The sequence below is a fragment of the Trachinotus anak genome, unplaced genomic scaffold (genome assembly GCF_046630095.1).
Source record: "Trachinotus anak isolate AG129_WGS33_773 ecotype Australia unplaced genomic scaffold, CSIRO_AGI_Tana_v1 ptg000004l, whole genome shotgun sequence".
In the NCBI taxonomy this organism is placed as follows: Eukaryota; Metazoa; Chordata; class Actinopteri; order Carangiformes; family Carangidae; genus Trachinotus; species Trachinotus anak.
This window is the reverse complement of record NW_027273855.1, coordinates 16,071,076-16,089,207: the sequence shown is the minus strand read 5'-3', so window position 1 is coordinate 16,089,207 and position 18,132 is coordinate 16,071,076. Positions and strand designations below refer to the sequence as shown.

The following is an 18,132-nucleotide window of genomic DNA, read 5'->3' as shown; positions in this document are numbered from 1 at the left end:
CATTCTCCATTTTCACTACAAACAACAGTAAGTCAATAAGTCTTGTAATAATTCTCCAGCAGTGAATCATAAGACTCGATCAGTTTTTAGAAAGTAACAAAAATGTTTTAAAAAGTCAACATTTATGAATGGAAACCTTTAATTTCTAGGTATTTATAAGTGTAGTGTATTGACACTGTGGTGAAGAACAGTCAACTTGTCTGACAGTTTGACTCTTTCATCAGTTTGTGGTTAGTGTGGAATCTGAGGCTGAATACAGATTTACTGAAGGATTTCTATTTAACTGTAAGAAGAAACCTACATCCTGTGGAGGCCTCTTGCCATTGTTTATGTGTCAGAGTGGTAATTTAGCCTTACACTTGCACTTGTCATGGTTAGGGAAGGCAAGCCGGTGAATGGTAGTGCAGCTATTGCCTCAATTAGGGGGCACTACTCTTTTTTTTCATTAGCTCCAAAGGAAACCAGCCCAACTGCCTTTCATTACCGCACCCATTACTCTCTTTAAAATGGCCCAGCTTGTTTAGCTTGAGCTGGGATAATAAATGCCTCCATTTTCAGTTCGCCTCTCCTTTTATTTATCCTTCAAACATGGCTGAGGGTTGACATAGGGGCTTTCTTGGTGTCCCTTGCTGGTGTGAAGAGAAATTATCAAATTAAATTCGTGTTTATATTATCTTAATTTTTTTTATGTGAGGAGAGTTTAGGAGACAGGTGTGAAAATGTATGAACCTATGTCAGTTTGCATGACTCAAATCAGAGAATTGAGTAAGAGGCCACAGAGAACTGAAATCTCTTTTTTTCTCTCCTCCACTTCCTCTCTCTCTGTCTGTTGTACCACTCAGCACTTACAGACCATGTCCAGATGTGGAGTTACTTGAGCCAGCTGTCAGTGTTTGTGTGTGTATGATCTGCTGGGGTGCAGTATGTATGGATATAAAGCTCGCTCCGTCACTCCTTCACCTGCTGATGTATGTTGTCATTAGATCGTGTGTGTGGTGCTGCTCTCTCGCACGTGTTTCCTTTTTAGCCTTGTCAGCTGTCAGACTGTCTTAGCTGCACAGGCCTGACATAGAAACACTGGCACATCTATGTCGGCCATCTAGTCAATATCTAGTTAGAATGATGTGATCTTCTTTTCAAACAGCCTCTCCTCTATAATGTTTACTGAAAAATGTACATTTCTGCAGTACTAGCAATGTCCACAAAGGGGCAGTGTTCTATTAGAATTTAACCACTGTGGCAGTAACATGCACGAACAGTGAGCCTAAGTTATGTGTGATGGCGCACACATAGATGCACACACATGCTGAGAGGCATAAATCTGGGCCTAATCGACTCTCCCCAGTCGCCAGGTCCCTGTAGACCCAATAATAACAGCCGCACCACTGGTCTGTTCCTGCCCAGCCCTGACCTGCTGCCAATGGTGCGCACGCACACACATGCACACTCACACTGTGAGATTTTTTACTTGGGGATGGCATATCTACTTTCATACATATCATACTGCAGATTTCATATGGTCCTTAGGAGCTCTGGGCCGAGTTAGGGCCCCTACTGTATATGAAGACATCTCACTCAGTATTCGATCCGTGAGACTGAGTATGTAGCATTGCTCTGCTATTAAGAATGTAAGGGCAAAGCACTTATAGCTCCCTTGTTTTTCTATAGTATGACTACCTTCAGAAGTCCTGCTGATGTTTTTGGCAGCCCCTCTCTGTCTGCCCCCGCAGCCCTCTCTCAAACATCGATGAAACTTCTGAAATGTAGCTTTTTAAAACTTTCTAGTGCCAGCATGTTGAGGAGAAGTGGACGTTCATGTCAGCAAATCCATCTTTTTTGTAATCTCTTTCCTGCTTTTTCTTTTTCCTCCTTTCTAATGCCACCAGCTTGTCAGCTGCAAAGTGTTTATGTCACCTTCTCTCTCCTTTCTCATCTGCCCTTCTGCCCGTGTATGTGTCAGTGCCCATCAACATTTACAACTCAGTCTTTGTTTCTTTCTGAACTGATCTGCTATCGGTTGTGGTATGGTTGTTTGGTCCTGGGTGGGGCTTTTTAGGGCTCGATTCTTAATTGGCTACTTTCAGTCCCTGCTAATGAAGCCCCTGTCAACTAACTTTAGAAGACCACTGTAAATACCATCAGCAAACACACACACACACACACACACACACCAGTGCTCCCTCCCCACCACACCCCGGGCACCACATACCCGCCACGCTCTGTTGATCTCCCAGAATGTTTGAGCGGAAAAGTTTATCGGGACAAAATTACACCCTCAAACCTTCTCCTCACCCTCTCCCTGTTTCTCGGCAAGGCTTTGATTTCCCTCTGATTTTCCCTTTGTCTTTTCAAACTGCTCTTTAAAGCTGCTCTTTTGAGCTGATAGGCGGACACATTCTCACATCTGTGGCAAGCAAATGTGATTCTTTTTCTCCCTTTTCCTCTCACTGATGGAGAAGGGATGGGAATGTGATTGATGAATGTGTGTGTGTGTGTGTGTGTGTGTGTGTGTGTCTGTGCAGAATCTGTGCATGTTGTAGTCTACGCATGGCGTACATGACACCATTGCCTTCAGGCTAGAATTGAACCTTTTGACCGTATCCTTCATTCAGGATGCCGGCACTTAATGCTATAGTGTTACGTTTGATCCTATTCATTCCATATGCTTGGTCCTCTGACACATGTTGAGCAGAGGAGTCTTTGATGACATGCTCTCTTGCATGACTTAATTTCCCCCAGTGAGAGACACAACAGTTTTGAGAACTGTGCTCTTTGTTGATAAGGAGCTACTACGCACACTTTCTTCAAGGGACAGATAAACGATCACAGGCGGACAAAAAGACAGACAGGCACACAGTGACATACCTACACTCAGAGTGACACATTAATACACATACGGTCATTGGAAGATTAGGATTGTGGCAGCAGTGGGCATGCCCGTCTGTGGGAGGAATGCTCTGACAGCAGTAATCCCTCCTTATCCGTGGATGACATAGACAAGAGGATAAGGCTCTTGTTCCCTCTCCTTTAAACTCACTGGGAGCACTGGGACAAATGGGAGCAATGGGAAATCTTGGCAATGTGTTGCTTCCCCTTCTATCTTTATCCATGCTTTTTATCTCCTCTGACTGCCTGTTGAGCTGTCTCAATATGAACATCTCATCTCACTGTGGTTTCTGTCTGATTTGGTGGCTTTTCTCTACCCACTGGACTGTCTGTCATTTTTCCATGTTTGGCTTTGATAGTATTTTAGTATCTCTCCCTTTAACCCATCTGTACTTTTGAACTGTGTATCTGTCCCACTGGTGAAAGAGGCAATTTCCCTCATTTTTCAATGCCACTCAAAGCTGTTCATTTTCCTTAGATGTGCTACATGATATGTAATTTTTATATCCTATGTAACGTAATTGATTAATTCAGTTCAATACAACTTTTAGATTTTGGTCCCTTTTGCCATAAATACACCTACATACCGTTCATTTGTTTTGTCACCTGCAACTTATTTTGTTTCCACACTGTCGCAGTGTACGGTCCAATCCAATCACCCTGCAAGGACTCCTCAGTGAAGGTGGAAGTGGCCGAAAGCTTTGACAAGCCTCTTTGATACAGATCAATCTGGGTGCGGATTGAAAGAACAGCGCTTAGTACCACTGAGGTGCCCTTGAGCAAGCACCACTCCCTCATGTACTACAACTATGTGTGCCTAGTCCTGAACTGCTGCAGTGGCCAACAGATCACTAAAACACTGCAGTAATTGTAAATGTTTGCCATGCATACCTCCCTGTAGTTGCAAGTTATCAACTTGCAGTGTTGTTACTTGTTGTGAATGGACTTGGCCGAATACACTCAAATTAGCTTAAATGTGTGTGTGCTTTTGTGTAAGCATAGTTATAGGTCAGAGTTACCATTAATTATTGATTGAAGAAGCTTAGCGCATGTGCTGGCAGAAAGTGTTGCTAAGCAAGAGCTTCGGCATGCCAGAGACATCTGTGAGAGAGACAGAGACAACAAGTGAGAGATAAGAAATAGAAAGATTCAGACTGAAAGAGTGATGGAGACAGATACAAATGACCTATACCTGAGCGTCTAACGGACGGAGACAGAAAGAGAGAAAAAAGAGAGAGCAGGAAAAAGAGATGCCAGCAGAAGTCCTCAGGAGAGCATCAAACCAAGAACCAGCATAAAGATCATAGGATTTTTTTGGGGGGGGGCGCAAAACAAGAATTTTTAAGGATGTACAATCTGGGATAACAGAAATATTGAGCAAAAGACAAGAAAAATGTAATAGAAAAGACAGGGAGAGATAGAAACTGTGACTGGTCTGTCTGCTCAGTGTATCTTTTCAAGTGGCTCTGAGGCTTGTGGGTGTTAGAAAGTGCTAAAGATGATGAGCCGCCAGGCTTATTTTTACCGGGTCCCTCCCCAGGAGCTCCATCGTCGGAACCAGCTCCAGGCTGATCCGGCCAAGACCAGGGCTCTGCAGACTGTCATTGATATGAAGGTAGGACTTACAGGGAATCTTCAATAAACAAGAGCAGGCAGGTTGTTTAGTAATAATGTGCTACGTGATGAGTGTGTATTGCTGTAATAGATCAGTTCTCATATTCATAAATGTCAGTGGTTTTTTTTACTGTTTATAACAGCAGATGTATTTGCCAGTTTCTCTCCCAAAAAGAAAAAAAAAATGTGCTCAGCAAGTTGAAACTGCAGTAGGTGTGTTTTAATGAAAATTAAAATCAGATTTTGTGATCTTGTTTTCAACAGTGTATTTTGCTCCTCCAGTTGCAGCATGCTTTCTGGTTTAGTTTGATATCAGCTTCATACCAACAGAACTTTAATTATAGATTAGCGCTGCTGTAATGTGAGCAGTAGCAGAGGATTTGGCTCGGCTGAAAATGCAGACACAAACATTCATGCACAAATAGAAACTTTAAAAGAAACATTGTCTTATTGTTGCCTCATGCCTGTATGGCGGCCATGCCCAAGTAAAGTCCATTATTGGCCCATGCAGAGTCGAGCACTTATTCAATTTGTTTCAAATGTCACATATGGAAGCTTTCACTCTCATCTCAGCCCTTTGAAGTCGTTAGAGCTGTGAAAAATGCAGTTGACTCAACATATGTCTGCTTGCACACACACACACACACAACACACACACACACACACACACACACACACAAACACACACACACACTCATTCAACTAACGCTTGTTCCAAAAGCGGCTCCCTTACAGCAAAACCACAGTTATTTTTCACACATACTTTGTGATTTGTCTGCCTGTTAACAAACTACACATGTGCAAGCCAGGGATGCCCACAGTGTTGTAAATGCATGAGAGAAGTCCAATGAAATATGACTGCATTAATTAGAAAAGGCATAACAAACATGGCCAGAGGGATGAGACGTGAAGTGTGAGAAAGAGAAACAATAACTTCCTTTGGTGATGTTGGTGAGATATTTCCTGGAATCACCGGTTTTTGAGACACTTCACTTGAATATTAATGCAAGAGAGAAAATGAATGGTGTATATTTCCACTTTGTAATTACAGAACACCAATCCCCCTTTCTGTTTTGATCCTGACGTTATCTGGCAGGTACAGTAATATGTGCTAATGTCTCAAGTCTTCTGTCAACTCAGCATGGGCTACAGATATACAGTGTTTGTCTTTCCCTCTATCACCATTATAAATTCCTTCTTGGTTGGAGTGCAGCACCATCAAGTACAGTAGTTTATGTTTCGGTGGTTTTGAGGTGCAGCTTTTATAACATGTATTCCTATTGTACTAAATGTTGTTTTTGATATTATCCTTTTTTATTTTCGTTGGGTTTGCCTTGTTTCTCTTCCTCTGGGTGATGTTTTCTCTTTCTGTGCTCTCAGGCAGAAACAGATAGCAATCAGCTATTAAAAGTAGGGCATGGCCTATGATACAGAAGTAAACCAGCAGCAATGGAAATGGTTGAATCACAGTCTGTATCTGGGCATTTTTGTCTTGTGTGTGTATGTGTGTCTCTTTTAGTGGAGGGATTCTCCTTCATGCCTGAATGCCCTACCTTAATGTTTTTTTTTCTGGGTCTACACTGAAAGTCTATGTCCTTGCATAGACTCTTTTTTGTGTGTAAGTCATATGTACCTTTCTTCCTTCCTGTTTGCTTGGTGTATGTTTAGGATGGTAAATTCAGCGCCATGTGCTGGGCTGATGTCAGAGGATGTAATAGAGGTCAGATGCTTACATGTTGCCTGTGGTTTGTGCTGATGGCATCATACAGTCTGTTTCCATTTATTCAATTACCTTTCTCTTCTCTTCCAAGGTTTAGCATTTAACGTATGTCTGAATCCATGCAGCTAAAGAACCTCAGGACCTGTCCATGACAGACGCTTCCATTCTCTCATAGACATTGCATAGGAAAACATCTTGGCTGCACACAACGGCTCTGCCTGGATATTTTTCCCATGTTTTTTCCAGACATTCTAGTCAGATGTAGGGCTATATATTAATAGGTTATAACCTTGATACAGGATATGAATTATTGTAAGTGCAGTATTCTGGGTATTTTATTTCACTGCTACTAATACTTTTGTGACCGAGGCAGCTGTTTGTTGTATTGTTGGTTATTATTCTCCATAGTTAGTAGTTATATTTAGTTCCGATGCAACTCATATAATTTGTGTGTTCATCAAATCAGGTATTGGTAGGGTTAATGGTAATGACCAGATGAGGGAGAGAGCTGTCAGTTATAATCGTAAAGTCTCAACCAATTTATCAATGATCCTCGCAGACCACAGTTAGCAAAGAAAAAAAAGCCAATGGTCTCATTTAGAGCAACAAAGTTTTATCAGCCTCCTCTCTCTGTCCTCTTGTATGTGGCATTTTAGAACGCTGTATTGACAGATCAATGGATAGACAGACTGATCATCATCTAAATAGCAACATGAAACATTTAATATCCATAGTCAGATCTTTCCTGACTCTTTGCCTGCCTACTGTTGCTGGTGCAGGACACCAAAATCTCTTCCCTGGAGAGGAACATCAGAGACCTAGAGGATGAGGTCCAGATGTTAAAGACCAGTGGCCTGCTGCACCCTGACGACAGGCAGGATGAGCTCAAGCAGGTGGAGGTCTACAAGAGCCATTCTAAATTCATGAAGACAAAGGTAGAGCGTCTCTGCATGTCACCTGAGTGATGCATGTGTGCCTTAAGACATCAGTAACAGAACCCATTACCTGCATGTTGCATGCTCAAGCATGAGTGTGGAGAAATCCTAAAAGCCAAACTGTATGCTGCAGTATGTTGTGTCTTTTGGCTGCTTAACCGAGGCTCCAAGCCCTTTGTGTTGCATGGATACCAAGAATTCCTATGCTTATAAATGTATTCTTCAGCTCTTGTGTGCCTTATCTACTTTACCTGTTTGATGACCAAGCATCGTGCTACACTCCTCTCTGTGACGGCTGACTGTTTGCAGGGAACAAACTTAGGCCCTATCAGATTACAGTGCACCGTGTCTGTTTACTGTCCTTCCTTCAGCTGGCAGAGAGACCTTTAGAAAGGCCTGAGTAAGATTTCTCTCTCCCAGGCTGGATACTGTTTTATTCATTGAGACACACCAGTGTGCAGACACACGCACATGAATGGGCCCATGAACATGTGCAACAGCAAAGTTAACAACATTTTCCAAGGACCAGAATCTTTCTAAATAGCCACTGTTGGGGCCGGACTTTAAAGTAAGATATATGTATATGTGTGTATATATATATATATATATATATATATATATATATATATATATATATATATATATATATATATATATATATGGTCCTAAATAGCCTAATATTTATTTTAATATTTCATTTTTATTTTATAATTAGATAAATTATACTTATATAAATAAATTAAATAAATATACATTTCTATATTTTTATTTTTTCAGTGTGAACAGTCAATATCAGTGGGAAATCCATAATGATAACCTGCTACCCATTCCTGACCCTCTCTTGCTGAAGCCTGGAAGTATTCACAACAAATTAATTGCACAGCTAATCACACTGGTCGGGCTGTTCAGCAGTGTTTTCTTAAGTGTCTAGGTTCTCAGTTTTGCTAATACCTCTGGTCCAGGCTCTCTTCTGCGCTTCCTCAGGATGAGTTTTTGAAAATAATTTCTTCTGGATTTAGGGAGAAAACACTCAGCTCTAGTGGGCCACAACAAATAAATGAATGGACGGGACACAGTGTTCGGAAGAAAAAAAAGTTAGATATCCTAGAAACTTAAAACACCTAAACACTGAACACTTAATGCATTTTTGTCCTCCTCACATTTTCTGAATTCATTAATATTCCACAGGCTGCCAGTTGACATTCTATCCTACAGGAACCACATTAAACAATTTAAGTTCAGGTTCCACAGAGTTTCTAGCTGTATGTCCATGATGGCTGAAGCCCATGATTAGCTCTCCATGTGAAAATATTTCTCTTTGTTTCATTAATGGTGCTCTTTGTAGGGCCCATTTGTCATTGCATCGGGGAAGTTCCTGATGCAATCATTAAAGAGATGTTTTTATGAATGGGGCCCTGACAGGTGAATGTGAGCTTACAACGCTAGAGGAAAGAGCTCTGTCCTCACCCGCACTGACCTGGGATGATATACATCACAGTGATGGCCCTGGCTCGCTCTCCTGTTTCTCATTTTCTGCGTACAGTCACACAGAAACACAGAGAGACACCACGCACACAGATATGCACAGGCACACAGATTCATTCTATATCCTTGAAGTGTTTAGGGCCCTGGTCTTTCAGCAGTGTTGGTGACTGGTGTTGAGGTGAGTCTGTGATAAAAGAGAAACCAGAGAGGACGGGGATGCTGTCTTCTCTGGTTTCCTCTCTGGGCTTTGATCTACTCCAACACTAATAAGTGGCCTCTGAGAGCATGAAAATTTGTTCAAGTATGATAAGTGAGCATTAGAGTAGGTGTATTTATTTATCCGGATAATCATTTCTTGCAGAACTTCCCCGCGTATTAAATTCACAGGCCTCAGTTGTGTGCTTGAAGGGTGCAGAGCGTGGAGGTGTGTGTCGCAATAAGCGGCTCGCTGTCCTCTTGTCTTTGTGTCTCTCTAGGAGCAGGACTTGTCACCATGTGTGTCTTCCATCAGACCAGCTCCCACCTTCCTCCTCCCTACCCAACAGCCTTGGATCACAGAACAAGCAGAAGTACCCCTCTCATTAGCCTCATTGTCCCTTTCATTTCATTCTTTCTATTTTATCTATAAAGCTCCACTACTTCATCATTACTATTCTTAGTCCACCCATTTTCTGACTCCTTTTTCTCACTGACTTCCTACCCTCTCACCAGTCTCACCTCTCTAATCATGTCCCTCTCGGACTCCACCTCTCATTTCGTCCCTGTCTCCTATTATTCTGCCCCTCTTCTCCCCTGTTCCTCTTGGCTCTTTTTCTCTTTCTCTAAGTGAGCGTTGATTGGCCAAGCTTTGCTCCAGTCAGAATTCCCCAGTTAACCATGCTCACACACAATTAGACAAATCTCTCTTCGAATCAACTTTTTTGCATTTTTGGCACCGGTAGACAGATGCCAATCTCCTGCACATAGCTAGCCTCAGCACAGAAAACTCCCTCTGTTAGTGCATTTGATTTCCTTCGTGGTTCTATTCTGTCCTGTTCTGTATGACCTTCCTCAAAACAATCTGTAATCTGTCAGCTATGTGAGTGTAATATTGCTCCCCATGACTTTGCATGTGTTTTTTCACCCTTTGGCTGTTTGGCTTGGTGTGTCCACAATGCAGACAGTAGGCCTGGAACTCCCCTGAGCGACGACCGATAATGTAGGGCTGGGCGATAATTCAGTGTTATGATTTATCATCTCTCCAAAAAAATGTATCATACCTAATTGTCCATACATGTGCAAGGGTTAGATATTATAGTTTACAATTTCCTGTCTAAATGAATGATAAAAAGTTCTGTTTTATCAAAATGCGTCACAGCATAGGAACTGCTGAGATCTTCTTTTTAAAATGATTTTGAATGATTACCTATCACCCTATTCATTTTGCCCACTCCTATGTTAAATAGCATTTTTAAGCCTCTTGCTGCACTCAAAGGAATGTGTGCTCTCAAAACACTCACTTGTTTTGAGAGTTCTGTTCATAGAGAACAAAGTGTGGGGGGAAAAAAGTCAGATTCAGTAATATACAACAACAACACTGTCCTGTTTTTGCAGGAGGTGTGTATGTGGTTTGTGTGCGTGCGTGCATGTGTGTGCCTGTTTGCCTGAAAAAAAGCCATACTCTTTCTCACTTTTGAAAGTTTTTGTTATCTGCAAGTATATGAGTTCACTTCATGATGACTCAAAGGTTTTCATAACAAACTTGTGTGTATGTGATTGCCAGATAGAGCAGCTGAAGCAGGAGCTGAACAGAAAGGAGTCAGAGATGCAGGCCCTGCAGACCAAACTGGAAACACTGACCAATCAGAACTCAGACTGCAAGCAACACATCGAGGTGCTAAAGGAGTCGCTCAGCGCCAAGGAGCAACGTGCCAGTACGCTGCAGACGGAGGTCAGTGTGCACATGCTCAGACGCACATGCACACACACACACACACACATGGACACACTTGCACATACACACAGACATAAAAAAATCTCCAGCTATACAAACACACACAAATACACCCACACAGATACAAACACTCACCATGATGCACGAAGCCACTCCAGCCTCCTGAAAAACACTTCTAAGTATACACACAGCCTCAGATATATGAGGCTGCCTGAAAGTGATGATGTCTGAAGATCACTACAACAATAACAGTATCAAGGGCCATAATATGTTGAGGCTGTTTGTGTTGTCTAGACTGTTAAAACAATGATGGCAAATTTACAGTGATGTTGATCAAGGTGCACCGTTCCTGGAAAAATAGCCTTTATGACCAAGTTGCATGCACAGATACATGCATCAACATCAACACACATAAGGACCTACTGCTGTAATGCACCTGTTCTCAGATACACATCCTAAAAGAAAGTGTGCAAGTGTACAAGCCTGTGCAAGCCTGTCTTCTTCTGCCTTGGTTTCTTTCCCTTCCTGTGTTTTTAAAGGACAAGGAGGTGGGTGGAAAAAATGCCTATGCGTGTGGCGCCTTTAGTCCACCAGTGGGCTTGTACGTGTGGGCGGGTCAGTCAGTCAGAAGGCTGTAGAAAGCTGGCTGCTTTTCCTTCTTCATCTTTGAAGTTTTTTTTAACTCTATGACTCTAATGATTTTATCACTGCTGTTAGGAATGGAGGCAGGTTGCATGTTGGGAGTTAGAGGTGTGTATGTGTGTGTGTGGGGTGGGGTGGGGGAGCGGAGATCATTTAGCATTTTTCTCCATCACTCTCTAGACTTGGAACTGATACTTTAGATCTCTTTGTGTTCAGCAGTTGAGAGCAGTCTGCTAACTATGTCCACTCATCATTACAGGAAGCAATTTGGGACAAAATTAGGCCTAATTGTCCATACATGTGCAAGGAATTTTGGCCCTCGCAGTTAGCTGAATACATCATACTTAAAGGAATTGGTTTTCAGTGGGTGGTTTTTTTTATGTGTGGGCATGTCTTGGTTTGTGTGTCCAACTAAAATGAACTAAAGAAATTTTTATTTGTGTGTGTGTGTATCATTTTGCCGCAGGTGTAACTTTATGGCAAGATCCGGAGATATGTCACTCACAGTCATTTTATGATTTGCCCTCCCAGATTAACTCTTTCATGTGCCCACTGCAATCTTAACCCACCAAGAGAGAGAGATAAAGGGAGAGAGGAGCTCCTCAGTCTGTGGTTTGGTTCCACAACTTTGTTGTCTTTGTTTTAACAAGTTTTGCTGACAGTAGACCAATAGAATTTATTCATTACATATTTATTTAGTCTACCTGATTATATTTAGTAGTAACTGCATCTATTTGCAGCTGAAGATAAGTGTTAGCTGTGATGCACTGCGACACAGATGGCTAAAGTCTGCTAATATTACAGCCAATATCAGTTTTAACTGTCAGTGGAAATCTGTATGTGGATGCAACACAGTGTGTTCTCATGTGTGTGGGTGCAATGCAGGTTCAGTAAAAGGTTACCTACCCTAAAGCTTATGAGATGTCTTTAAAGAGCAACTGACAGAATGCTGATACACAACACAGCAGAGAGCAATAACAGTGACTTCAGTCTCCCCAAGTGTCCACCCTCACTGACTGCCAAGACGCTGGTTCAGGGCCATTTGACCCGCTAGCTTAATGTTAGCTTAGTGAGGCTTCACTGGATGATTTAGAGTCCCCACACACATGCACACAACTGACATCAACATGATCACCTCTACATCATAGATCATAATTCATGAATATACCCCTTTCAGAATAAACTGTGCAGGTGAGGATTTAGGTGCCAGAGGTTACATTTAGTAGTAACCTTTGATAGTTTATGCAGTGTATTACACACATTGATATTATACCATTAAATTATATTATTCTTGTTGGTTAAAACTGTTGCTGTTAAGCGATTTCCAGTAAATGTCTCTGCTGCAATTGAAATGAGAATTATGCCCTTGAGAGAACAGGTGGTGGTTGTGTATCTGTGTCTGTTAATGTGTGTATGTATGTTTATAGGAATGATATATATAATTGGCTGTAATGCTCCTGACACAGTGCTCTGTAGCCTTTATACTTGTCACTTCTCATAGGCTACTAAAGTCCTGATCACACAGACAGTCATAAATATACACACAAAAACACATACGCTGTGAGAGCTAATTACTGGACTCTCATCCCCGATCTGGAGTAGTTTTTTCCTGCAATTGAAGTGGCATTTTCCCCCACTTGGGAAAGGCTAAGGTTTCCTGGGCTAAGTGGGCAGACCAGGGGATGGGTAAAGATATTGAGTGTGCTTGAGGCCAACTGTGGTTCTGCATTCCTCTGCTGCCTGTCAGTCATTTAGTTAGAGAGGATAGTGATTCTCCCAGGATCTCCCTTCTCACCTCATTCCTTCCATCCACTCATTATTACTTCATCTCCCCTCAGCATTTTGTTTCAGCTTTCCCACATCTCATTTAAAATTCCTCAATAGCCACGTGCTTCCTTTTGGTCCAACTGTTGGTCTATCATACCCCTCCCCATATATATATGTGTGTGTGTGTGTGTGTGCTCCTGTGAGTGCCAGGTGGGTCTCATCATGAATGACAGTGATTGGTAGAGTAGTCCACTCCCCCAGAGACAGACTGGTGTCTCCCAGACCCGAGGAGCAGCTTCATCTCACAGACACTTGTCTCTAAAAGCAATTCACGTCAGGATGGGACTGAGAAGGGACTGGCCGCTGAACAGAGCAGGCACTGTGAGCGAGGGAATGAGAAAATGGAAGTGTATTTATTTGTCAGTCAAAGTTAAGGACAGCTTCTAAATGGGCGTGATTGAATCTGTCTCCAGATAACTGGAAAATGTGGAAAATAATGAGTGTGTGCATGTGTGCGTGTGAGCATTGTGAGTCTGCTGCCCACGTCTGTGGAAACTTAACCCTTTAATACAGTAGGTATATGTGTCTTTCCTGCCCCGATCGGGACAATGTGGGGCTGTAACTATACTCCGGCAGATCAGGTAACCTATCAGAGATCTTCCTGCATATTTAACCAGCCAGCAACAAAGGAGCAGGCCACAACCTCAGTAAAAAAAGGGGGTTGCTGGTACTTTGTCTGTGTTTACTTTTATTTGAGGACATAGAATATGAACATTTGACTAAAGTGGCCAAATCAGATTGTGGGTCTGTTTGTTTGATCTAGCAGTGCCTAGATTTTACATGGGCAAAACATAACATGCATGGTATGGAGTAAGAACAAAAAGTACAATACAACCAGTTTATTATCATGTTACAATTACACCAGTAAAAATGAATACAAATCTTGCGTACAAGATAGCAAAGCAAGCATGCAAAGCAGGTTTAACACTATAATAATAAAAAATATACGACTACTACTAATAATAATGATGTGTAATTTTAATATAAAGTGTAAAAAATAGATAGAAGTGTAAAGTGTAAAAAAAAGAAAAAAAAACCAAAAATATATATATAAAATGACATGAATTCAGAATTGATTGGAAGTAACATTTTGAGCTTAATACACTGCAAGCCATATTATTTGTATTTAAGATATTTAAGTTGAAAAAACTCAAAACGTGTCTTGTTTACTAATAAACACACAATGCAGAAAGGTATTGAATTTAGATTTGGGGTGTCGGCTCTACCCAGGATCACCCTCACCTGCTGAGTAAAGTTAAAATTTTTTATGCACTTTGGGTACTCCAGGTGCAGCTCATTGGAGGCGCGTTGTCCTATAAGTACATCCCTGACAACACTGCCTTTTGACATGATTCCTGCTTTTGATGAGTTCAGGTGAGGAGAAGCCAGGCTTCACAAACTCATTTTGTTTGAAGGCATTCTTTGTAACTGCAACACAACGTGGATTATCTCCAGCTCCCTGTACTGTCTGTCTTACCACAGGGCTTATTTGTTTAACCCATTCTCTATGGCCAAAATGTCTTCAATATTTCTATTTCTTTATATTTTTTGGCATTACAAAGAGAATATATGGCCTGTAGTAGCACCTTTAATGTGGAAAACCACTTTGGAGCCATAGCCACAAGTCTGAACCAATTCTGTGTCAACAGCATGAATGATTTCTTTGCGTTTTTATCTGACCTGTTATTACTATCTCTGCTGTCTTCTTTAGTTGTAACTCTAAATCCTGGAGAATTACATAATTTGAGTTATTACCTTCATTTTTTGGATGCAACAAATCATGTTGTATTTAATGTTTTTGTCAGCAATTAGTTATAGTTTTCATTCTGTGATGATCAATAATCTTTGATTTATATATTGAGAACTGGAGGCGTGTATTTTGCAGGTGGCTACTTATCCACACAGGGGAAATCCAGACCTCAAGTAGGCTCAAGGTGCTTAAGTTAAAGTCTGAATCAGGCACATAAATAACACAGCCATATAACATTTGATATTTTATTCATTGATTGCCAGCAGAAGTGTGAGAAGCAGCACGCCTTTAATGCACATTTTGCGATGTGGCAACATGTCCGTGTTTAGAGAGAACACAGCCTGTGGTATTTCAATTGAAGTTTCTCAGATGTGACCTCAAATATCTTGTGTTCTCTTTCATCACCAGCGTTTGCAGCGTGTCTGCCAGAAGACCTCCACTGAGTTTTGATTCTGAGGTTGAGGTGTAATGACTCGAAGAAGACATAAATGATTCAAAAATGACTTGCTAACATCAACCGTGGCGACGGTGATGAATATGGAAAACAAGAGGAAAAAAAAAAGAATCTGGAGTTGGAGAGGGCAAGAATCGAGGATAGATGGAGCAACAGGAGGAAGTGGGAAGTGAGAGAATAGAGTTTTTTGATGGATGTAGAAGGCTGTGGGCTTTTGTCAGTGAGCGATGCGATGGTACGGTGTGCTGTGGTCCCTGCTGGAGTATTTTTGTTGATCTTTCCTTGTTCTCTTTGCTGATTGATGGTTCGCATAGGTAGTGAGGCGGAGAAAAGATGTGGTCTCAACGTGGTTACACTCCACCCTGGACTCTCCCCCCACTGTGTTCTCTCTCTCTGTCTTTCTTTCTGCCTCATTCCCTTTTGCTTCTTTTGTCCATGTTTTCTCTTACTTCATTCTGCCTCCATCAGCCTTCTCGCCCCACACTTTGTCGCCTACCTCTCCTTTTTATTTTTCCATTCTCATCCCCCACCAGTTGATAGAACTACAATAGAGGCTGAATAACAGATTAAAGGGAGGTGAGAACTTGATGAACTCTCTGAAGAGGACAGTGAGGTTGTTGGCATAAGTGAATTGGAAACAGTTCTTGTTTTAGGCTGACCACTAATTGTCAACTTCACATTTCAAACCCTGGACCTGTTGTGATGAGTCCCAACCACTGCAAACCAGTTTTAATATGACCTCATTTGAACTTGACTGACCATGGTCACTATTCTCAGACCCAACAGCATACTCACGGGTTCCTGGGGTGGTGCGGTTTGGGATGCAGTGTGAGTAGCAAAGCGTCAGGGCCCCCCAGAACAAACATGGGACGATCCAAAATAAAGCCCCCGCGAGTTCTTCAGAGGCCATGTGGAAAAGCCATAAAGTGGAGTTATAGGGGTCAGAAGGGGGATGAGATATTTAATGGTTTACACAGGGAACGAGGTAAATATGTGCACGACTGAAGGCGCCGACGAGCACAAGTGTTACACAAAGTTACTTACGCATATGCGCAGGAAAACACACGTTAGTGTTGTCGTGCAAATGCTCATACCGCATGCCACAGCACAACTGATGCGTTAAGTTAGAGGACATCTGAGGTAAATGTCATTTGTGTGATGATTCATCCCACATGAAGGTCGTGGGAAGTGTGTGTGTGTGTGTGTGTGTGTGTGTGTGTGTGTGTTTGTGTGTGTGTGTGTGTGTGTGTGTGTGTGTGTGTGTGTGTGTGCGCTTGTGCATGTGCTCTCTCATGTTTTCCATTTTTGTACATTTTGAAACTAAACAAAAGCACACATAAACGGAGAGAGTAATGAGGGCTTTGTTTGGTCTGCTGTCAGTCAGCGGGTGGTTAACCAGAAGGCAGCGAGGTGCTGATAGAGACAGACCGGGACAATATGCTCCTTTGTTTTTATTCTGACCTCCTCTTCTTCAGGGTCGCTCTGCTTTATTCAGATCACTTAACCTCTAATTTCATACACACGTATAGACACATGCACAGGCAAACATACAAAGATAAGAAAACTGTTTTCTCTCTCACTAACAGGAAGTTCAATTTTTGTTAATAGAAAGTCTCTAATTAGACTGATTGAACCAGAGAAAAGCACAAATACAGGATGGAGTTTCCTCTCATCTCATCTTTAAGGAGTGTTAACATCCATATCCAATATCCTTTTGCTGAGGGTATATATATATATATATATATATATATATATATATATATATATATATATATATATATCAAATGGCTACCATCCATCCGTTATCTATATTGCTTACCGTACAGGGTCACGGGGGACTGAAGCCCATCCCAGCTGATATTTGGCGAGGGCGGGGTACACCCTGGACAGAACGCCAGTCTATCACAGGGCTGACATATGGAGACAAACAACCATTCACGTTCACATTCACACATACGGGCTGTTTAGAGACATTTTTAGAGACTATCTAGGGACTGTTTAGATCAACTGAACATTTCAAATGAAATACATGTGTAAAGTGCGAAGGACCTGAGGAGACCCTAATTGACGAAATTATGAATATGATTGGTGGCTCATACCTAGAGGATTTTACTGGAGGATATAATCCAAAGGGAATGCACACAAACACACACAAATGCAGCTACACAGAGTCTACACTTTATTTATGTCTCTGATTTACATGCATCAGCCACCATGCGCTCCCTCCTGTGACAATACAGTATTTATGAGACAATACAGATCTCTGCTCTGCTGTTTTGGGAATGAACCAAGATATGACAGAATTCTTTGTTGCACCCCAGTCTTAAGTTATTTGTATGTAATGCAACTAAATAGCAAATACATTTGTAAGGAAGGAAATAAAGAGCTTTGAACATGTTTTGTGCAGTATATCATAAAAGGAAAGAAAAAGGTTACAAGCAAAAATGCCCCAATTTCAACCTTGAGTCTGCAGCCCTGGCTATTTCAAATATCCTGCACTGTTCTTCCAGTCGATGTCTTTCAAATCAGTGTTTTCTGTGCTAATAGGTGCTGAGGGTGTGTTAGACATGCTAGCAGACTGACAGACAGATCAAATGAAGAAGTGGTTTCACTCGTTGATCAAGCGGAAATTAAGAAGATTTCAGGCACTTACTATTGACTGCTCTGTTCTCCACATGTTAGCAAGAGTGACTGTTCAGTGTGGTTTGACAGGAAATGGATTCCCTGGAAACAGGATGTAGCAACTGGCGTGTGGTGCTGGAAATGATCAGGAAAAATAATCAAAGAAGGAGCAAGTGTTTATGAGGGGGAACGCCTGCAGCGCCTCTTCCTTTATATGTGTGTGTGTTTATGTGTGTGTGTGTGTGTGTGTGTGTGTGTGCCTCT

General features: G+C 41.7%; 1 protein-coding gene across 14 annotated transcripts in view; it reads left to right on the top strand.

Annotated features, from left to right (window-relative positions):
• LOC139620643 (ERC protein 2) overlaps positions 1-18,132 on the top strand; it is a 151,983-nt gene that overhangs the window by 11,558 nt on the left and 122,293 nt on the right. For 9 of the 14 annotated variants that reach the window (XM_071476375.1, XM_071476377.1, XM_071476372.1 and 6 more), the window contains 4 exons: positions 4,427-4,501; positions 7,000-7,155; positions 9,117-9,209; positions 10,403-10,570. In XM_071476375.1, coding sequence (XP_071332476.1) covers positions 4,427-4,501; positions 7,000-7,155; positions 9,117-9,209; positions 10,403-10,570 — 492 coding nt within the window. The remainder of the gene's footprint in view (positions 1-4,426; positions 4,502-6,999; positions 7,156-9,116; positions 9,210-10,402; positions 10,571-18,132) is intronic. The other 5 variants (XM_071476386.1, XM_071476380.1, XM_071476379.1 and 2 more) reach the window with 4 other exon arrangements.